We start from the raw sequence: 24,734 nt of genomic DNA on the forward strand, positions 1-24,734 counted from the left end.
GAGATAAGGGAGTATACAGCATAGTGTGGGGATGGAGGAGTATACAGTATAGTGAGGAGATGGCGGTATATACAGTATAGTGAGGGGGTGGTGTAGTATACAGTATGAGGGGATGGTACAGTATACAGCAATACAGTATAGTGAGGGGACAGTAGTATATACAGTATAGAGAGGGAATAAGGGCGCCCACCCACTGGCGTCTGCGATTTTTCGTGCGTGAAAAACGCCGCGTTTTCGTGGCGTTTTTCGCAGCGTTTTCGCGGCGTTTTCGCGGCTTTTCCATCAATTTCCATTGACTTTCATGGGTGCATTAGGAGAAAAATAAGGACACATATGCAACTGACAGTTCCTATGTTAAAAACGCAACGCAACGCAAAACGCCAGTGGACAGGAGTACATTCAATTCTAATTGCTCTGCAGGAAAAACGCAAAACGCAAAGAAAAAAAAAAAAAAAAAATCGCCAGTGGGTGGGCGCCCTGAGGAGTATACAGTATAGTAAGGAGATTGTGTAGTATAGAGTATAGTGAAAGGATGGTGGTATATACAGTACAGTGAGGAGATAAGGTAGTATACAGTATAGTGTGGGGATAGCAGTACATACAGTAAGTATAGTGAGGGGATGGTACAGTATACAGCAATACAGTATAGTGAGGGGACGGTAGTATATACAGTATAGAGAGGGGATGGAGGAATATACAGTATAGTGAGGGGATGGTGGTATACACAGTATAGAGAGGGGACGGTAGTATACACAGTATAGTGAGTGATGATACAGTACAAGAATACCAGTACAGTATAGTGAGGAGATTGTGTAGTATAGTGAGGGAATGGTGGTATATACAGTATAGAGAGGGGAATGGAGGAGTATACAGTATAGTGAGGTGATGGTGGTATACACAGTATAGTGAGGGGATGGAGGAGTATACAGTATAGTTAGGGGATGATACAGTATAGTGAGAAGACACAAGAGGAGTATACAGCAATCGGCATACTGGCACGGAGCAGGAGTATTCAGCAATCAGTATACAGGAGTATACAGCAGACTCTATAGACCATTATATACTACTATCATGTGATAGGTATGATATCAGATGACACCCCGTCTTCCCCTGGCATGTACCATACAGTACTGATAACCACCGTGCCCCGTGTGTGCCATGACAACCACTGGCAAGCATCACTCCATGGCAGAAGCAGCTCCCCACCTCCACATACAAGACAAGTAGATGCCATCTGTGCCACCGGCGGCCACCTAGGGTAGTGCCAGAGGTAAGTCCCCGGCAGGCTGTGTCCCCCCACACAATGATCAGCTCGCACTAACCTCTCACCCGGGTGTAGCAGCAGCTGCACTGAGACAGGACTTTACGGAAGAGGTTCTGGCAAGCACAGCCGTGGCGTGGTTTGCCCCCTCTCATTGCTCCCCAGGCATGGCGAGCCCGGTCCACAGCATGCCAATGATGATGGGGCGGCAGCCCTGCTCTGCCCTCCGCACGGCACCAGAGAGGGAGGGAGGGACGAGGATGGCCGGGAGGAGCCGGGCTCACTCCTATTATTGTACGGAGAGGAGGCAGCCGCTGGCCAGGAGCTCGTCCACACTGCGCTCTACACGGCGAGCTCCGGAGCACACAGCCTGCTGCTGCTGCCGACTATAGGAGGAGCCGGGGCTATTCCAGGGACTGCTCGTCACCCCCTCCAGAGGCTCACTGTACTGTATATACAACCCATAAACTCAAGACACTGTATATAACACCATATCCTCACTGTACTGTATATAACACCACCAATCAATGTACTATATATAACACCATATCCTCACTGTACTGTATATACAACCCATAAACTCAATACACTGTATATAACACCACCCCTCACTGTACTGTATATAACACCATATCCTCAAGACACTGTATATAACACCATATCCTCACTGTACTGTATATAACACCATATCCTCACTGTACTGTATATACAACCCATAAACTCAAGACACTGTATATAACACCACCCTCACTGTACTGTATATAACACCATATCCTCAAGACACTGTATATAACACCACCCCTCACTGTACTGTATATAACACCATATCCTCAAGACACTGTATATAACACCATATCCTCACTGTACTGTATATAACACCATATCCTCACTGTACTGTATATACAACCCATAAACTCAAGACACTGTATATAACACCACTCCTCACTGTACTGTATATAACACCATATGCTCAATACACTGTATATAACACCACCCCTCACTATACTGTATATAACACCATATCCTCAAGACACTGTATATAACACCATATCCTCACTGTACTGTATATAACACCATATCCTCACTGTACTGTATATACAACCCATAAACTCAATACACTGTATATAACACCACCCCTCACTGTACTGTATATAACACCATATCCTCACTGTACTGTATATAACACCACCAATCAATGTACTGTATATAACACCATATCCTCACTGTACTGTATATACAACCCATAAACTCAATACACTGTATATAACACCACCCCTCACTGTACTGTATATAACACCATATCCTCACTGTACTGTATATAACACCATATCCTCAAGACACTGTATATAACACCACCCCTCACTGTACTGTATATAACACCATATCCTCAAGACACTGTATATACAACCCATAAACTCAATACACTGTATATAACACCACCCCTCACTGTACTATATATAACACCATATCCTCACTGTACTGTATATACAACCCATAAACTCAATACACTATATATAACACCCCCCCTCACTGTACTGTATATAACACCATATCCTCAAGACACTGTATATAACACCACCCCTCACTGTACTATATGTAACACCATATGCTCAATACACTGTATATAACACCACCCTTCACTGTACTGTATATAACACCATATCCTCACTGTACTATATGTAACACCATATCCTCACTGTACTGTATATAACACCACCCCTCACTGTACTGTATATACAACCCATAAACTCAATACACTGTATATAACACCACCCCTCACTGTACTATATGTAACACCATATCCTCACTGTACTGTATATAACACCATATCCTCAAGACACTGTATATAACACCACCCCTCACTGTACTGTATATAACACCATATGCTCAATACACTGTATATAACACCACCCCTCACTGTACTGTATATAACACCATATCCTCAAGACACTATATATAACACCACCCCTCACTGTACTGTATATAACACCACCAATCAATGTACTATATATAACACCATATCCTCACTGTACTGTATATAACACCATATGCTCAATACACTGTATATAACACCACCCCTCACTGTACTATATGTAACACCATATCCTCACTGTACTGTATATAACACCATATCCTTAATACACTGTATATAACACCATCCTTTCACTGTACTGTATATAGCACCCTATTCTCAATACACTGTATATAACACCACCCTCACTGTACTATATATAACACCATCCCCTTACTGTACTGTATATAACACCATCTCCTCACTGTACTGTATACAACAGCATCTCCTCACCGTACTGTATATAACACCATCCTCTCAGTATACTGCATATAACACCATATCTTCACTACACTGTATACTACACAATCTCCTCGTTGTACTGTATACTCATTCAATCCCTCACTATACTGTATATAACACAATCCCCTCACTGTACTGTATACTATACCATATCTTCACTGTACTGTATATAACATCATCTCCTCACTGTACTGTATATAACACCATATGCTCAATACACTGTATATAACACCACCCCTCACTGTACTATATGTAACACCATATCCTCACTGTACTGTATATAACACCATATCCTTAATACACTGTATATAACACCATCCTTTCACTGTACTGTATATAGCACCATATTCTCAATACACTGTATATAACACCACCCTCACTGTACTATATATAACACCATCCCCTTACTGTACTGTATATAACACCATCTCCTCACTGTACTGTATACAACAGCATCTCCTCACCGTACTGTATATAACACCATCCTCTCAGTATACTGCATATAACACCATATCTTCACTACACTGTATACTACACAATCTCCTCGTTGTACTGTATACTCATCCAATCCCTCACTATACTGTATATAACACAATCCCCTCACTGTACTGTATACTATACCATATCTTCACTGTACTGTATATAACATCATCTCCTCACTATACTGTATATAGCACCATATCCTCACTATAGTGTACACTACACCATCCCTTCACTATTCTGTTTACTACGCCATCCCCTCACTATACTGTATATAACACCATATTTTCACTGAACTGTTTAATCATCCATCTCCTCACTATGCTGTATATAACAGTACATCCTAACTGTACTTTATAAAACACCATCCCCTCACTATACTGTATACTACATCATATCTCACTGTACTGTATATAGCACCATCCCCTCATTGTACTCTATAGAACACCATATCCTCACCGTACTAATTACTCATCTATCCCCTCACCATACAGTAAATAACACTATCCCCTCACTATACTGTATATAACACCATCTCCTCACTATACTGTATATGGCACCATATCCTCACTATACTGTATACTAAACCATCCCTTCACTATTATGTATATAACACCATTCCCTCACTATACTGTATATAACACCATATCCTCACTGTACTGTTTACTCATCCCCCTCACTATACTGTATATAACACCATCCCCTGACTATACTGTATATAATACCATCCCCTCATTGTACTGTATATAACACCATCTCCTCACTGTACTGTATACTACACCATTCCCTCACTATACTGTATACAACACTATCAGCTCTCTATACTGTATATAACACCATCCCCTCACTATGCTGTATATTTTATAAGTGTATATAACACCAACCCCTTACTATGCTGTATATAATAGCATGTCCTCATTATACTGTATATAACACCATCCCCTCACTATACTTTACCATCTCCTCACTATAGTGTATATACCACCATCCCCTCCCTATACTTTACCATCTCCTCACTATACTGTATATAACACCATCCCCTCACTATACTTTACCATCTCCTCACTATACTGTATATAACACCATCTCCTCACTATACTGTATATAACACCATCCCCTCACTATACTTTACCATCTCCTCACTATAGTGCATATACCACCATCTCCTCACTATACTGTATATAACACCATCCCCTCACTATACTTTACCATCTCCTCACTATACTGTATATAACACCATCCCCTCACCATACTGTATATAACACCATCTCCTCACTATACTGTATATAACACCATCCCCTCACCATACTTTACCATCTCCTCACTATAGTGCATATACCACGATCCCCTCCCTATACTTTACCATGTCCTCACTATAGTGTATATACCACCATCCCCTCCCTATACTTTACCATCTCCTCACTATACTGTATATAACACCATCCCCTCACCATACTTTACCATCTCCTCACTATAGTGTATATACCACCATCCCCTCCCTATACTTTACCATCTCCTCACTATAGTGCATATACCACCATCCCCTCCCTATACTGACTGCTATATGCCTCCCTGTATTCCCTGTCAGTAGTGTTCTTGTATATGACTACCCCTACAATGATGGATGTTATCAGGGTCATTTATAGCTCTCCTTTAGCACTAATGCATCACCACTATGGTTTCCAGTTTCTGACCGGCCCTTGTGAATGTGGGAGGTAAAAGGTATCTCCTATCTCTCCATCACTAATGGCCCGTTTACACGTAACGATTATAGCTTAAAATTCATTCAAGTGAATGAAATGGAGCAATAACCGTGCGGTGAAAATGCCAAAAAATGGCTGACTATTCGTTGGCTCCTCGTTCCGTGTAAATGCTCCCCGCTCAGTGCTTTACATAGAAGGTGTAGTGCTAGCGAGAAGCCGCGATCCAGTGGCTGAGTCTGTCTGTCTAAATGCTCTACATGAGTGCTAACGACCTTAGCGGTAACGTCAGCGCCTGTGCAGTCATTTAATCGACTGTCGTCCCGTGTAAAGGGGCCACAACACGCCACCTATGTTTATAGAGAGAATAGCAGGACTGTACAGCATCCAGATAAAAAGCCTACACAGTGCGCAGATACACAGCACATACATCGCCAGTCTACTCGAGGTCTGTTCCAAGTATCTACTACTTTCTCAGTAAAATATTGTTTTCTCTGATTTCTTCCTGTCTTCCCCAACGAAGACCCAATTGTGCCCCCTTCTTCAGATCCTTGCTCCATTACTACGCATTTCCTCCCACTCTGAACTCTAAGGTGTCACAAACTAATAATAGAAGAAGAGTATTCCATGGCAGTGCAGGAAGGCGACACAGACTGGGGGCTTAATCTTTTTCAGTAAATGGAAATACATTTTGAAGTAGAGCTCATGTGGGTGGGTGGGGGGGGAGGGGGAGGGGTTCATGTCGCATACCAGCTTGCAAGGTGGCTCATATATGGTTAAAAACCCATCAAAGTACAGAGTTGGCACCTGCTATGGGTTAGTGGGTACAATAGTATCATCTGAATGGCCACCTAAACTCCTGATCAGCCATGTGACAATAAAGGGCAGCGGGTTTAGTAGTAACAGCATGAAAGTCTATTTTATCACTCTGTATTATTTATACAGATACTGTAAGGCTGGGTTCACACGGGGCGGATTTGCCGCGGAAATTCCATGCAGAATTTCGCCGTGGCAAATCCGCATGCGGCCGCTAATCCTGGGATTAGCCAGCCATGTGGATGAGATTTCTCAGAAATCTCGTCCACACGGGACGGCAAATCCGCTGCGGCGGCATGGATTTGCCGATCGCAGCATGTTCATTTTTTGTTTTTCCGCTGCGGCCGCGCTCTCCTCTATGGGAGCACTGGCCGCAGTAGAAGAGCGAGCGGCCGGGCCGCTTCAAAGCCGCCGCGGGTTTTGCAACAGCGGTTCTCCCGGTGGAAATCTCACGGGTTTTCGCTGCGGCCAAATCGCGGGATTTCCGCCGAGAATCCGCCCTGTGAGAACCCAGCCTAACAGAAGCACGGGCTTCAGCACTCATACACATTTAGTATCTGATTACAATTGCACAATTGTTGTTTATACTAACCACATAAAAAAAAAATTCAAGGTTCGTTACGCACATTTTGATCAAAACACGTGGGCCCATCCTCCACATCCAAACGAACCTTATTGAATATGTTCCTAACTCTATAGAGACACCTTTCTTTGGGCAATTAATTGCCAAATTAATAGGAGAGCTGGATCCCTGGCTGTGTACTCTCACTGAAACATCTGGGATAGATGGGAGAATGGAACGCATTACAAAAGTGTAGGCAGCCATTCCCAGATATATGCATAGATGTATATGCATACAGAAATAAAAGTAAAAAACAAAAATCAGCACCTCTGATAAATAAATGTGAAGGTAAAGGTAAGCCATGCAGTAGGGTTCGCCTGGATGTGGCAGATGGGCCCACATGTTTTAATCAAAATGTGCATTAAAAACAACAGTTGCGCAATTTTATGCAGATATTAAATGTCTATGAGTGCTGAAGTATCTGTCTGTTACTCTATCTGCTGCAGCCATGGCTTACATGCACCCTCACTAGAGATGAGCGAGCGTACTCGGTAAGGACAGATACTCAAGCGAGTATCGTCCTTACCGAGTACCTGCCTGCTCGCCCGCAAAGATTTGGGTGCCAGCATGGGTGGGCGCTGTGTTGCGGGAGTGAGCTCCCCGCCGGCACCCGAATCTTTGCGGGCGAGCAGGCAGGTACTCGGTAAGGACGATACTCGCTCGAGTATCTGTCCTTACCGAGTACGCTCGCTCATCTCTAACCCTCACATTATTTGCTGGAAGCCAGATCTGATTCTGATTCTGATTTGATTCTGTATATGTAGGATTTTAGTGTTCATTGGCTTTTAAATATTACTGTAAGGCCCCCTGTACACGGGCGGAAATTCCGCGGCTGGATTTCCTGCAGAATTTCCGCCCATGGAAGCTGCCATAGAATTACGTTAGAAAACGCAATCCTATGCAGATAGCTGCTATTTGTCCGCGTGAAATCACGCACGGCAAAAAAATCGCGGCATGCTCTATTTCTGTGCGGGGCTATGTGGATTCTCGCAGCGGGATCCGACCCGGCCGTCTGCAGGCAGCCTTAGGAAACATCTTCACCAGCCATCATTTTCATACCTTACTATGCTGTTTTTTGGGCTGGGCTAACACGACCTTATGGTAAAACGCTGCATAAAATCGCAGTGTTTTACCTACATGTGGAGCTGTGTATCACCACGCTTGTGATCGCGTATGCCTATGCATGACAGCGTATCTAACGCACGCTGTCATGCACTGGCTTCCTGGTTTCTTTTTTTCTAACTTTCCTTCTATTGTCTATTAGTAACGTTGTGTAATAACGCCACACAAATACAATATAATTGCGTATGTACAGCGTTTTCATACGCACCCATAGACAACAATAGGGCTCTATCACGTGTAATATGCAGTAGAATAGAACATGCTGCATTCTTTTTTACATGCGTGTTATACACAATGAATATGCTCAAGTGTGAATGGATCAATGAGAATCAATGTACTTTCACTGACTCCGGTCACTGTGTATTATGAGCGCATTCATTGTCCGTTATATGCAATTAAATTCTGCTTGTGCAAGCCCGGCCTTAAAGAGGGCCACTGCCAGATACCTTTGACGTACAAAATGTTCAGCTCTTAGCTGTTGGAGAAAATTTAGGACACCCTCGCACAAATTAGATGGTTGGCTGAAATCTGCAACTTTGACTGATTTCAATCTAAAGTGCATGGCCTCCCTTAGTGTTCCCTGCAGCGCCACTAAAGGAAACACTTACACAAAGCCCACCTGCAGCGCCACTAAAGGAAACACTTACACAGAACCCACCTGCAGCGCCACTAAAGGAAACACTTACACAAAGCCCACCTGCAGCGCCACTAAGGGGAATTTCCGCCCCGGGAAGCTGCCATAGGATTGCGTTAACAAATGCAATCCTATGCAGACAGCCGCGATTTGGCCGCACGAAATCTTGCGCGGCAAACAAATCACGGCACGCTCTGCGAGCCCCGCACAGAAACGTCACTCACCGGCCGCCAGCTCCCCTCTGCGCATGCGCCAGCTGCCCGGCAGCCGGCACATGAAAGAGCCAGGGGCCGCGGGAGCAGGTGAGTGTCACGCTTCTCTCTGCAGACGCTCGGGTCAGGTCCCGCTGCGAGAATTCTCGCAGCCGGATCCGACTCGGACGTTTGCAGGCGGCCTAAAGGAAACACTTACACAAAACCCACCTGCTGCACCACTAAAGGAAACATTTACACAGAGCCCACCTGCAGCGCCACTAAAGGAAACACTTACACAGAGCCCACCTGCAGCGCCACTAAAGGAAACACTTACACAGAGCCCACCTGCAGCGCCACTAAAGGAAACACTTACACAGAGCCCACCTGCAGCGCCACTGAAGGAAACACTTAAACAGAGCCCACCTGCAGCGCCACTAAAGGAAACATTTACACAGAACGTACCTGCAGCGCCACTAAAGGAAACACTTACAGAAAACCCACCTGGAGCGCCACTAAAGGAAACACTTACACAGAACCCACCTGCAGTGCTACTAAAGGAAACACTTACACAGAGCCCACCTGCAGTGCCACTAAAGGAAATACTTACACAGAACCCACCTGCTGCACCACTAAAGGAAACACACAGAGCCCACCAGCAGCGCCACTAAAGGCAACACACAGAACCTACTTGCAGCGTCACTAAAGGAAACACTTACACAGAGCCCACCTGCAGCACCACTAAAGGAAACACTTACACAAAACCCACCTGCAGCGCCACTAAAGGAAACACTTACACAGAACCCACCTGCAGCACCACTAAAAGAAACACTTACACAAAACCCACCTGCAGCGCCACTAAAGGAAACACTTACACAAAACCCACCTGCAGCGCCACTAAAGAACACTTACACAGAGCCCACCTGCAGCACCACTAAAAGAAACACTTACACAAAACCCACCTGCAGCGCCACTAAAGGAAACACTTACACAGAACCCACCTGCAGCACCACTAAAGGAAACACTTACACAGAGCCCACCTGAAGCGCCACTAAAGAAAATACTTACACAAAGCCCACCTGCAGCGCCACTAAAGAAACACTTACACAGAACCCCCCAGTGTAAAGTAAGACCAGATAGGTTCTCCAGAGTGTCTCTCTTTGTAGTTGATCTTAACTTTGGTCAAGAGGTGACGATTCTGAAAAGAAGGCCCCTTTTATTAAAAAGTCTGAATTCCCTAAAGGGTATAAGGAAGTGTGTTTAGTAAGCTAGACAACCAATTTAAGTAGATCTAAACCCAACACAGACTATACATATAATGTGGGAGTGGGAAAGACAGGAAGCCCAAGTTTGGGGAGCAGCCCAGAACCTATGGTCTGCCTCAACCGCAGCTAGTTTAAAGATAAGACATATTATATGCTGCATGTCCTTAAGTCCCATTTACACTGAAAGATAATCTTTCAAACGACTGCAAGATTGAAAGATTAAGGGCTAATGCCCACGGACGGATTATCACTGCGGAATTCACGGCCAGACGCCCACCACGAATTCCGCAGCAATGTCTGTCCATAGACATGCTGTGGTAAACAATTCTCCCATGCCCACGAGCAGAAATCAACTGCGATTTTCCGCTCTCGGGGGAGAATCGCTGCATGTTCTAATTTGTGCAGAAAATAGCAAAGACGGCTTCCATTGCAGTCAATGGAAGCCATCTGTCCTGCGATATTTCACGTTGTGGGCACTCTGGAGTATCGCAGGAATCCGCATGACAGCCCAGCACAGGCGCGTCATGTGCTGCACTGCGCATGCGTGGGTAAGACACTCGCAGCGAATACGGACAGGTAAGTATAGAGTCTCTGGGCGGTGCCAGGTCTGATTCCACTGTGAGATTTCACAGTCAGAATCCAACCCGGCCATGGGTATGAGCCCTTAGTGATCTATTTGCATAAAGTGTTAATGGCCATTAACACTTTATCATCTTCATTTGTATGTAAAAGGACCTCTACGAGTTGTTTGCAGAGCCCAGCGTGTAATTAAACACACGCCCAGCTGTGTAAACAGCTGCTGCTCATTCCATTGTTCTCTCCCGGCTGGTATAAACATGCCGTGGAGATAACAGTGTGAGGTCTATTGAGACATAAATGTGTTTGCTTTATATCTCAGTAGCTAAATGATGGATTTTAAGTTCACTTTAAAATCATCCTTCAAACGAAAAATGCACGATGCCCGCATTCACATGTAACGAATATCGCTCATTTTCGGTCGTTTGAACGAATTTTGAGTGATAACAGTACGTGTAAATGGGCCTTTACTCTGAGCTGCAATACCATGCTGTGCATTATAGGCAGCTGCACTTTATGTTAAAGATGTTGCAAAACTAAAGTTACAGTGTAGCTACAACTGTTGTGTACTACAAGCATTAAAGTCATCTGAATAGTTACGGTTATACATCCTCCAAGTGCCTCAGTATTCCCTTAGCCTGTGCCTCTACATTCAAAAAAAGGCCCCCGAGAGCCTGAGACCCATCAAGTCTGGGAAAGCTGTAATAATTATGTCTCTTCTGTTTTATAGGAGACACAATCAGCACAGCCAGTGTCTGGCACAATAACTCAGTCCTGCGAAATTCTTCACATGGAGAGAGGAGTAAGGGAGAAATGAAAAGGAGGCGAGTACTGCACATGGAAGAGGGGGCTGCAACGTCTGTTGTGTTTGGGGGGCTTGTGGCTATTCCTGTATATGGGGAACCTATAGAAGCGCTTTCTAGTGGATATACAGTATGTGGATGGCATATGGGGCATGTACCTACCATGGTGGATGGGGAGCCATGTGACTTCTACCATACATTGAGCACTATGGGGCTAGTACCTAACAGGAGGCGTGTGATGGGCACTGTATCTGGAAACAATGCTGCTATCACTGCATATATGACTTCATGTTGTTTTCACATTATTTGTCCCTTTTAGCTTTGTCTGAAGGTCAGAAGGTTATAAAACAGGCATGCCACATTTACATTTATTAGACTGTAACGATCACTCTGATTTATACCCGATGCATCGCAGTCCTGCATAGTATAGACATTCATTGACAAAAAAAATTATGCACCCAGATAGAAATGTCGGATTGCTGCCTTACTTGGCCTGCAGTTATGTATCAGGCAGATATGTAAATGATTATAGTTGTGGTCTGATTAGACACAGGGTCTTGCAACGAGAGGCCATAAAAGTGCTTCCCCCATTGCCCTATAAAAGGCTCTCCGAGGCTACTTTTGCACCATGTACCTCTTGTTGAGAGATCGTTGACCACTAGACGCCCCCACGACCCACTCACAGACATTTTGGCTGGTTAACAGACTTTGAGAGTGGGGGCATCATTGGAATAAGAGAAGCAGGACGGTCATTTCAAGGAATTACCGGCCATCTAGGCTGTTCTGACCAAGCTGTTAGGAGATGTTGGGACCAGTGGTTACGTGAGGGCATGCACAGATGGCGAACAGGCTCTGGATGGCTCAGACAGACCACCAACAGAGAGCATCATCTGATCTGCCAACAAGCATGAGCAGATCCAATAGTTTTTATTGTCCACTATCCAGACATAGGTGGCACCTTCATTACAGAACTCTGTCCTGCCTGGACCATTTCCAGGTGCTTAGAAGGAAAGGAAATTTAGTATCATGGTGCCCATTACGTGTCTTGCCATTAACACTCCAACACGTCACCTTGGTTTGCACTGGTTTCGTGAAAGAGAAACCTGGACTGATACGGACTGGAACCATATCGTCCTTTGTGACGAATCCAGGTTCTGTTTGGGAACCAATGATGGTCATGTTCGAGTATGAAGGCCTCGTGGTGAGCACTTCAATCCTGCCTTTGCAGGGGAGCGAAACTCTTCCCCAACTGCTGGTGTGATGACCTAGGGAGCCATCACTTATGAGAGTCGGTCAATCCCCTGGTACGAGGGACAATGACAGCTCAGCTATATGTTCAGTGCACCCTGCAGCCACATGTGTTCCTCTCATGGCTGGGCTTCCAACAGGCATTTCTCAGCCGAATAATACTTGCCTACATTCAGCTAGGGTTTCCAAGAATGCCTCCGCCAGGTTGCTACACTTCCTTGGTCTGCCCGGTAAGCAGAGTTATCACTGATGGAGTATTTATGGGATCAGCCGGAAAGATGGCTTTGGCAGCCAACAAGCATGCAGGATCCAGATGCCCAATTGCAACATGTGGGGCAAATATGGGCTGCAGGATAACATAATGTATGCCTCTACGCCTCCATGCCTGACCATATCTCATCATGTATCCAGGCTAGAGGCGGCCCAACTGGGTCCCAGAGCTTCCTTTGAATTGTATAGTTTTCCCTAATACACTTATGCCTTCACTCTAATGTTGCATTTACTTACATATATCTTCATTACAACCACATCTAAAGTTTCATTCGATTCCAACAACTCCTTTTTGGTGTATTATTTTTTTTGTCAATGCGTGTATTTGCTTTAGTAACCCTCGCAGTGTTAGCGCTCTAAGAGACATCTGTTCCCCCTGCAGTAGGCCTGGAATCTCCTAGCTGTACACAGGGATCGGAAAGTTAGGAAATAGTATAAATAGCATGTGACTGCTTCATCACTAAAAAAGGCCTTCCCAGCATCTATCATGTCAGTTCATGGCAGGCTTCTAGACTTCAGACTAATACTAAGGTTACCAGCAAAATAGAGGAGCATTGCCAATGGTCACCTCTGTGCTGATAATACACAGGGGTGTTGGAAAGATATAGATATCACATCTTAGTTTTAACCTGTGTATTAAAAGAAATAGTCTGTTTTCAGACATTCATAAGACATATTCCTGTACGTCCCCCTACCACTTCATTTCTTCATAGGGGGTAACTCATGTGGTTGCATGCAGAACACAATGCCAGCAATAAGGGCGCATTCAGACCAATATGGTTTTCTCCCGCTAAGCGGCCCTGATAATCACGGCTGCATAACGGGACAAGACGAAACCACTGATTTCAATAGGATTTCAGTGATTTCTTTTTCACTAGTTTTTTTCTTGGCCGCTAATTATATGGCCAAGAAAAGATAGGACCCGCCCGCCGCTTTTTTCAAACTCTGGTGCAGAGTTTGAAAAGCTGGTGAAGAAGAAGAAATTCCACTTGCTCAGGCGCAACTACACTCTGTGCCAGCGAGTAGTTGCGCCTACGCTCTTCTGAATCGGCCCTAAGGACTACATTTATACCAGGAAGGAGACATCTGATCAGTATAATGCGAAAAAAGAGGATGGAATGGCGCGGAAGATTACACATTCATCCACTGATATTCTGTAAAAAAAAAAAGGATACCACACAGTACATATTTCTTTAGCATGTTAGTTTATGGGTAACAGATGTCACTGTGACACCAAGTAATCTTGTAGATATGATACCTTTTAATGGCTAACAAAAATACATGATGTTATAGCAAGCTTTCCAACCTACTTAGGGCTCTTCCTCAGGCTTAAATCCTGTATGACATCCACAACAGAAATCCATAAAACATATATGTTGTGAGTTTTTCCCTGTGCATAGATTAAGGTTCCTTCAGACCAGCGTAAGCGCAGAAACACTCACGATAGCGTGACTTTTTGCGCTGTGAAGGTCGCACTATTGCGTGCGTTACTGCGCTTATAACTGTACTTTCTGCGCTGCCGGGACTGGAAACTGTTCACACCTGCGCCACTAGCCATGATTTAAATGGCCGTGCCATTTAGTCCTTAGTGTTATTGATTACCCCACAAAATTGTGCAGTTCATTGCGCAATTTTGTGGGAATAGGGTGTCTATTAGAAATGAGCGAGCGTACTCGGAAAAGCACTACTCGCTCGAGTAATTTGCTTTATCCGAGTATCGCTGTGCTCGTCCCTGAAGATTCGGGTGCCGGCACGGAGCGGGGAGCTGCAGGGGAGAGCGGGGAGGAACGGAGAGGAGATCTTTCTCTCCCTCTCTCCCGCCCGCTCTCCCCTGCTCCCCGCTGTGACTCACCTGTCAGCCGCAGCGGCACCCGAATCTTCAGGGACGAGCACAGCGATACTCGGATAAAGCAAATTACTCGAGCGAGTAGTGCTTTTCCGAGTACGCTCGCTCATCTCTAGTGTCTATAGGCGCACCAAAAGCACCCATAGACTGTGGCACATATAGAGGGGGTGTTTTTGGCTGTTTTTTGGGTTGTCTTCTCTGCGCAATGCACACGCAAATACGTTTCTGTGAGTAAGCCCTTAAATAAAAGCCATAAGTACAGTGTGAACATAGCCTTATCGCCCCTTTTTACAAAGTGGGAATCTCACGATTCTCCTTTGCCCGAGTGAGTGAGCGAGCTGGTGGGGTTATCACCATCTCATTCGCGCTTGGACAGTCTGTTTAGACTCAATGAGATTTGTGCAGTTCACGTTCAGTTATCGTTCAATGTCTCACATTTCCGTGAAGGATCGGTGTTTAAACTGCCCAACATGTGAACAAGCCGGGGCTGATTATTATGCTGGCTGAGGGCTTAAACAGATGGGCGTATGCGCAACTTCACTTGCCACAACGGAGTGTAGTTGCACAGGAACTGTGTGTGTTTTTTTCTGCACTATTCAAACCCTGCACTGGTGCGCGCAAGTTTGAAGAAAAAACGGTAAGGTAGGTCCTGTCTGCCCTAACTTTCTTGCACATAATATTAACGGAGGTGAATACGAAACCATTAAAAATCAATGATTTTAACTAGAGATGAGCGAACGTACTCGTTTCGAGTAACTACTCGATCGAGTACCGCGATTTTCGAGTACTTCACTACTCGGGTGAAAAGATTCGGGTGCACCGGGGGGCAGGGCGTGGCGTGGTGGAGCGGGGGGTAGCAGTGGGGAACAGGGGGGAGCTCTCTCTCTCTCCCTCTCCCCCCCACTCCCCGCTGCAACCCCCCACTCACCCACGACGCCCCCCACCCCCCGGCGACCCCCGAATCTTTTCGCCCGAGTACAGAAGTACTCGAAAATCGCGGTACTCGATCGAGTACCGCGATTTTCGAGTACTTCTCTACTCGGGTGAAAAGATTCGGGGGTCGCCGGGGGGCGGGGGGAGGCGTGGCGGAGCGGGGGGTAGCAGTGGGGAACAGGGGGGAGCTCTCTCTCTCTCCCTTTCCCCCCCACTCCCCGCTGCAACCCCCCACTCACCCACGACGCCCCCCCGGCGACCCCCGAATCTTTTCGCCCGAGTACAGAAGTACTCGAAAATCGCGGTGCTTGGGCGAAAAAGGGGCGTGGCCGAGTAGGTTCGCTCATCTCTAGTTTTAACCCGTTATGCAGCCATGATTTTCATTCGTCGTTCAGTCGTTGGCTCACGTTTAAACTGAACGATAATTGTTCAGTCTAAACGCAGCTTAGGCAGATTGCCGGATGTACTTCATAACCACTGCAGTCAGTCGGTCAGTGGACTCCAGCTTACGCCTGCTGCACTTTATTACCAAAGTGCTCTTAAAGAAAATCACATTTCAAATGGCCAATTAAACAATTCTATAATTAAGGGGTCCCTCAATAAGAACCTTCTTGAATTATTCAGAGCATAGAGCAACTAAAAAAAAGCATCTATTTCTCTGGAGAGCCTTGTATGTTTCTACATTACAGAACCAATTGATTTTCATCAGCACAATGTAATACTTCATCTTCCCTGGGGTGGCGCTCCATGGGAATAAACACTTGCTTCTGGGTTCTCCAGTAAAATATAAGTGATCGATATGGGTCACAGGAGGAGGATAACAAAAAGGGTTTGTATAATGTGGACAAATACTTTAGGCTATTCCCAAATATCGAAGCATCTTTACTAGGGATGAGCGAACGTGTCCGTTACGGACACATCCGCACCCGGACACCGGCTTTGCCGAACACTGCAGTGTTCGCGCGTAAGTGTCCGGGTGCCGCCGGGGGGCGGGGAGATGCGCGGCGGCGCGGGCGGCAGTAGCGGGGAACAGGGGGGAGCCCTCTCTCTCTCCCCCCCACTCCCCGCCGCACCCCCCCGCGCTGCCACGGCGGCCCCCGAACTTTTTCGCCCGAACACTGAAGTGTTCGCAAAGTTCGGTGTTCGGGCGAAAAAGGGGCGGAGCCGAACGTGTTCGCTCATCTCTAATCTTTACTTAAAATGGAGTTTCATACTCAGTCTTAGTCTTTGCTGCGCTGCCAGTGCGACATGTATTAAGGGGCGCAAGCCTCTCAATATATTTGTTTCACTTGGCAGCACTTCCGGGCACCAGACTAATGCCTACAACAGCTACGAGCTGGGTTTCAGCTATAATCTACACCAGTGTCAGTCATATAGTAAATCTGACAGGCCGTGGCCCCTAACACTGAACCTCACCCATTTTTTAAATAGGGCCCCTAGAAAGTTGCAATCTTGGCAGTTGTGCTAAAATTGTGACTTTGTGACGGCAGAATAGTTAAGCACATATGCCCCATTGTCTTTAAAGGGTTATTCCCACCTGAGACATTCATGGCATTTGCACAGGGCTGAAATATACGGGTTACACCTTGCACCTATCTATGGTTCTGGCCCCCACAGCCCAGCAGAATGTACTGGTTGAAGGTGGTTGGGACTTGCAGAAACAGCTATCGAAGCTGCACTGTGTTCACTGTATTGTTTCCATAACTCCCATAGAAGTCATTTGGTGTTATGGAAGCAGAGCACGTTATGCTGCTTCCATATCTTGGGAGCTAATACGGTTGTTCCCATAAGTACCAACCACCACCGCATTGATGTGGGCCACGGGAAGGGGGGGCAGAACTAGAGATAGGAGTGGGAGCTAGGGATGGGACCTGCATCTACAAGACTTCTTGTGGCATATCCCGTGGAACGTCTTGGATGGGAATACTCCTTTAAGAATAAAACAATATAACAACACTTGAACAGGGAGAACTAATTGACAGGCTACAGCTTCCTCTGTGCTTTATAAGAAGGTATAACATTAATATTTCACAGGAATAACCAGATAAGTGGCCTAACAGTATCAACAAGGCTGCCTCTCACTAATCACAAACCAGTTTACAGCATTTCTAATGAAAAGATAATGCTTTAGGAGAGAACGTTGCAGCATCAGATGGGCGCTTACTAGGCTAATAATCTCAAAGTCTGAGAACTTTTCCCACTATGACATTAATACCCATTGGATAGGGAATAAATGTGGGATCGCTGGCAGTCTGACCATTGAGATCCTCAGTAGGGATGAGCGAGTATACTCGCTAAGGCACTACTCGCTTGAGTAATGTGCCTTAGCCGAGTATCTCCCCGCTCGTCCCGAAAGATTCGGGGGCCGCCGCAGCTGACAGGTGAGTTGCGGCGGGGAGCGGGGCAGAGCGGGCGGGAGAGAGGGAGAGAGAGATCTCCCCTCCGTTCCTCCCTGCTCTCCCCCGCAGCTCCCCGCCCCGCGGCGGCACCCGAATCTTTTGGGACGAGCAGGGAGATACTCGGCTAAGGCATATTACTCGAGCGAGTAGTGCCTTAGCGAGTATACTCGCTCATCCCTAATCCTCAGTGATCCCAGGATCTGTGCACCATGAATCTTCCATGAAAATGCGTGACCAACTGAGTGCAATGCTTCCCTCCACTCCCAGCAATCCAATATTTAATCCTTGCCCAGTTGATGGAGGGATAAATATAAGGGGCCCCGTGTGGCATAGATTGAAGTCCTATGCTCTCACTCACGACCTGAAGGTTGTAAGTTCAATCCCTGCTTGGTTCATGTAGCCAGCCTACATCCCCCCAAAGGAGGTAAAATGAGTACCATTTTGACTCTGCAGACCTACAGGTCACATAAGGAATTTGGTGACGCTGATGGCAGAGGGAGGTAAGACTTGTTGTTAGCCATGGCTGACGTCCATAACTCTGGTGGATACATTTTAATAGTTAACAGTAAGGTCGTATATATACAGCCAATAATGAGTTGAGCGTGAGATTTTTGGGCGCGACTTGCATCACACCGAACATAGACACCATGTCCGTGTTCTGTGCATTGTGAGGGACACCATACATTTGCATGCACTGTTCTCGTGCGAGGCTCACATGAAAATAGGACATGTGATTTTTCAGTCTCGCAGCATTGCAAACAATGGGGTCTACTTTCGGGCGAGTTTTATGCATCTCGCAATGTCCAGAACTTGCACGAGAATATCAGCCATGTAAATATGGCCTTAAAGAGATGATGTTAACATTTCTTTAATTTTTCGTTAGCCATTAAAAGGTAACATAACACTAGTAACGGATAATACATTTGTAGACATTGTGGAGTCGTGGGTCTAATGCTAGCCAAGGTGTGATCTGTATTAAGTTTATGGGGAAGGTTTACTCCAATGCAGAAGTGACAGTCTTAGGCCAATTTCACACAGGTGAGCGCGATATCGGCACGTGAAACTCACCTGTCAAAAACGCCACACATCCCTTCAGGGTAGTAGCTATCCGGATCGGCAAGTATTTCCCATTGTTTTCAATGCCACAGTGATAACATCTTCTGTCATGTCTCAGATACACACCCACTTTAAGACAAGTGTCAGAAAAAGTAAGTTTGGATGTACAGTATATACAGGGTGAGGCAAAACTCTGGACGCACTCATTTAACTGGTGTAAAAAAGAGAAAACTGACTTTCAATGTGTGAACGTATTAATTGGGAGGAAGGCTGCATTTTTTGATGGAGGAGATATTTTCGGCAGACATTTTGAACTTCTGGTATATTGAATTCAGTTCCGATTTTTCAGATCAGAAAATGGTCATGTGATATAACAATCGTGGCTAGAATTTACTGGAAGTGTCAATTTTGCACTTGTTTAGGAGTTCACTTGTTTAGAAGACGAGGGTAAAGTTGATAAATTGTGTTTGTGCCTTTTTTATGGACAGATCACTTAACAGTGAGAAGTACCTCCATTTGTTACAGGATACCATATTCCCATTTGTGCTTAATGACAACAGTGAGTTCCCACGTTACTTTCAACAGGATGGCGCACCTCCGCACTTTGCTATGTCTGTAGACCGATGGCTGGATATGCAATTCCCTGGCCACTTGATTGGGCAAAGAGGTCTAGTTGAGTGGCTGCCAAGGTTGCAGGACTTAAAGGGGTTGTCCCGCAAAATAAAGTAAAGTTAAACACTTCTGTATGGCCATATACATGCACTTTGTAATATACATCGTGCATGAAATATGTGCCATACAGAAGTTATTTACTTACCTACAGGGGGTCCCCCCCTGTGCTGGCGTCCTTGTTGCCATGGCGCCGACCAAAGTACTCCTCTGGTCGCTGGATCAGTCGCGCTTGCGCAGAGACGATTCCTCTTCAGGATGGTCCGTGCTCACGAGCTGCGTCCTGACTCCTCCCTCGGCCGTCCTCTTCTCCGCGTCATCACATTGCTCCGCCTCCGCCACGTGGTGCCGATCAGCCAATAAGGTGGCTGGAATCGGCAGTGGAGCGCAGACTGCAGAAGAAGACCCACGGTGCACCATGGGAGAAGACCCACGATGCACCGTGGGAGAAGTCCAGCGGCGCCATCTTGAGAGAAGATTTTTAAAAGTTGCTGAACGGGGATCCAGGTAAGAGAATTTTTTTAAAAAATAACACATGGCTGCGGTATTCCTTTGGAGTAACGGGGGGACTAGGCAGAAATTGTTTTTACTGTTTTGGCACAGGACAACCCCTTTAACGCATTTGGACTTTTATCTCTAGGGCCAATTAAAGTGCCTTGTGTATGCGGAAAAAGTACTTAATGTGGTTCACCAGAAATATCACCTGCAGTTCTTCAGTGTGTTCCCAAAAACTGGATTAAATGTTTAACTATGTGCATCCAACAGAACGGTGGACAGATTGAACGCGTCATGTAAAGCACATTGGGAAACTTTGCCCTCTCTTAACTCCTAAACAAGTAATCATAGAGCAACACTGATGCTTCCAGTGTGCTTCTGAGTAAATTCTAATCAAGACTGACATATCACGTAACCCTCTTCCCATTTGAAAAGCCTGAGCTGAAAAATGCCCGCTAAAAACATCTCCTCCACCAAAAAATGCAGCTTCCTCCCAATTAATACTTTCACACATTGGAAGGCAATTTTTGCAATTATTACATGGTTAATATTAATAATAGAATGGTAGAGGTGGAAGGGACCTCCATGGTCATCGGATCCAACCCCCTGCTCAGTGCAGGATCACTAAGGCTGGGTTCACACAGGGCGGATTTGCTGTGGAAATTCCGTCCGGAATTTCGCCGCGGCAAATCCGCCTGCGGTCGCTAATCCTAGGATTAGCCAGCCATGTGGACGAGATTTCTCAGAAATCTCATCCCCACAGGATGGCGAATCCGTTGCAGCAAAGCTGGCAGAAGCTGACGCTGCGGCACAGCTTTGCCAACTGCAGCATGGCCATTCTTTTTTTTCCATTGCATCCGCGCTCTCCTCTATGGAAGCGCCAGCCACAATGAAAAAGCATGTGGCTAGGCTGCTCCACAACCAGCGTTTTCCTGGCGGAAATCTTGCGGTTTTTCACTGCCGCCAAACCGCGAGATTTCCACCGGGAATACGCCATGTGGGGACCCAGCCTAAATGATCCAGACAGATGTCTGTTCAGCCTTTCTTTGAACACTTCCATTGAAGGAGAACTCACCACCTCCCGTGGTAACTTGTTCCACTCATTCATCATCCTCTTTGTCTACCTTTAAGTTTGTACTGTGACAGCCCTTCAGATATTTGTAGATGGCTATTAAGTCTTCTCTCAGCCTTCTTTTTTGCAGGCTAAACACCTGCACATCCGTTAACTATTCCTCTTAGGACATGATTATATATATATTTTTTTTTTTCTTATCCTGGGCTCACAGGTAGTTTTCCTTATATATCTCTCCCATTTCCAGTTCAATGGCATGACAGACTCAGACTGTGAATCGTGTTCTGGATGTCACATTCACAAACACATCTATCGTCAGTATACATAGGGGGTTTACATTAAAGTCCCAAATTAAAGTTCTGCACTTCCTTAAAAGTAACAGATAAAAGCCATGCTAATGATTCTCAGCCAGGAATACTGCCAATGAAAGAAAGAACCAAGCTCCAAACCGCAAAATGTACAATTTTCAACTGTGAAACCCTAACCCAATGTTAAAAAAACCAGCAGGAAGAGAATCTTTTTATAATGGGCCTTGCTGGAAACTATGCAAGTTCTTGCCAAAATTTCTGCCTCTAAACAGCATTAGCAAACTTAGGCTTTAACTACTTAACTGCCGGACTAGGAAGACAAGTTGAGTTATAAGATGAGATCTTAAGGAAAACCTTTACGCTACACACACAATGCTTTCTGATATCCTTGGGCTGTTTTCATACCAGATCATTATCTACTAGCTTGGATGTATGATACATTATTGTGTCATAAGCACTGATAATGGAAAGTCAGAATTCTGCAACATATCTTTAAGAACCCAGAGACATTTCTTCCCTCTAAGAATCCATCTTATTAAACATCGGAATCCTGAGTTATACTGAACCTTGATATGAAATGCCCATCATCTCATAATCTCTTAAAATGCCAATGAACCCAAAATAGAAGACAAAGTGTACTGATATGATAACATTCATAATGTGCGTGTGAGGGTTCAAGAGAGCTCTGCAAGGAGAGCTGAATACTCATGGACTCATCGGGAAGTAGTGCCAAGAATAGACAACATGATGGTACTGTATGGTTATGTAAGGGAAACCATGACTTGGTTGTATGAGAACAACATTTCTGTAGTTCCCCTATACAATGCTTGCACCGTACACATATGCAAAAGTGTAACGTGACTCTTCTGGACTCCAATACAAAGTCTGTAACAGGGCCTACCACCTAACATCTGCCAGTTATAATATTGGTGCCTTCTAATGTAACAGAGTAACTAATTGGTGCAGACTGTTAAGGCAGCAGAATGCAGTCCTAAGCTCTCACTCATGACCTGAAGGTTGTGAGTTCAATTCCCACTTGGTTCAGGTAGCCGTCTCAAGGTTGAATCAGCCTTCCATCCTTCTGAGGTCAGTAAAATGAGTATCCAGCTTGCTGGGGGGTAATAAATAAATTACCTGAAAGCACTGCAAAATAAGTTGGTGCTATACAAATAACAAGCCCCTTTCCCTCCACTTAAAGGGGTTGTCCCGCGCCGAAACGGGTTTGGTTTTTTTTCAACAGCGCCCCCGTTCGGCGCGAGACAAACCCGATGCAGGGGTTAAAAAAGAAAACCAGACAGTGCTTACCTGAATCCCCGCGCTCCAGTGACTTCTTACTTACCTGGTGAAGATGGCCGCCGGGATCTTCTCCCTCGGTGGACCACAGGGCTTCTGTGCTGTCCATTGCCGATTCCAGCCTCCTGATTGGCTGGAATCGGCACGTGACGGGGCGGAGCTACCAGGAGCCGCTCTCCGGCACGAGCGGCCCCATTCAGAAAAGAAGAAGACCGGACTGCGCAAGCGCGTCTAATCCGGCGATTAGACGCTGAAAATTAGACGGGCTCCATGGAGACGAGGACGCCAGCAACGGAGCAGGTAAGTGAATAACTTCTGATAACTTCTGTATGGCTCATAATTAATGCACAATGTACATTACAAAGTGCATTAATATGGCCATACAGAAGTGTATAGACCCACTTGCTGCCGCGGGACAACCCCTTTAAGGACACAGCCTATTTTGACCATAAGGACGCAACAATATTTTCCTTTTTTATTTTTCCGTCGACATGGCCATATGAGGGCATGTTTTCTGCGTTGCAAACTGTAGTTTCTAATGGTACCATTTTTAGGTACATACCAGTATAATGTATTTTAAAGCTTTTAATAATTCTTTCTGGAGGGCAGAGAAAGAAAACATGAACTCTGCCATTGTTTTTTTTACAGTGTTAATCATGTAGCATAAATGACATAGATTTGTGCTATCATTTATGCCAATTCCAGGTGTAGATAAGAGTAAATCTGTGGGGCCACACAAAGCCCAGCTCTACCCTCTTGGAAAAGTGCTGAGACACAATTTTCTATGCAATGTGGCATGTTCCATAATTTGTGACTTTTATACACCACTAAGGTGGTCCACTGCCCTTAATAAATTCCCTCCATTGCTGTAATCTGCATATGCTAGAGAGATACCACTGTAAATAATCTTTTCATCTTCTTGTAATACTTGTTAACTTTTATGTAACAAGCTTTTTGCTAACTACTCTAGTGCAGTAAAAAAATAGGCCTCTAAGTGTCAATAAAAGGCTGTAAAAGTTCCTAGTTATGTTTTTCCTGGCTTTAAATCATATTCTGTAAAGTAATTAAACCAGTAACGACCCAGATTTAATTTCAGTTGCGAGTTTCCCTTCACATTTAAGAACAATTGTTACCATACGACGTAGACATTTACCATACCGTGCACATTTATCGTACATATGAGACACATCAGTGGGTGGAGCCGAAGGTAAGTATGGATCCTAAAATGGCACAGGACTCAGAACAGCACTGCAGCCCTCTTGTTCTAGCAGTTGCCAAGGGGCACAACTAACACACCTCCACTAATAACATCTTCAAATATCTCACTGACACATCAGAAAATGTTTTAAGGTAAACCTTCA

At 45.3% G+C, this 24,734-nt stretch overlaps 1 protein-coding gene across 3 annotated transcripts in view; it reads right to left on the reverse strand.

Annotated features, from left to right (window-relative positions):
* ARHGEF25 (Rho guanine nucleotide exchange factor 25) overlaps nt 1-24,734 on the reverse strand; it is a 294,535-nt gene that overhangs the window by 175,386 nt on the left and 94,415 nt on the right. Inside the window, exon 1 of one of the 3 annotated variants that reach the window (XM_066584415.1) lies at nt 1,323-1,567. The exons of the other annotated variants lie outside the window; for them this stretch is intronic. Coding sequence (XP_066440512.1) covers nt 1,323-1,416 — 94 coding nt within the window. The 5' untranslated portion in view covers nt 1,417-1,567. Of the gene's footprint in view, nt 1-1,322; nt 1,568-24,734 lie in introns of those variants that run through there. 3 annotated transcript variants of the gene reach the window in all.

The sequence above is a fragment of the Eleutherodactylus coqui genome, chromosome 1 (assembly GCF_035609145.1).
Source record: "Eleutherodactylus coqui strain aEleCoq1 chromosome 1, aEleCoq1.hap1, whole genome shotgun sequence".
Classification (NCBI taxonomy): domain Eukaryota; kingdom Metazoa; phylum Chordata; class Amphibia; order Anura; family Eleutherodactylidae; genus Eleutherodactylus; species Eleutherodactylus coqui.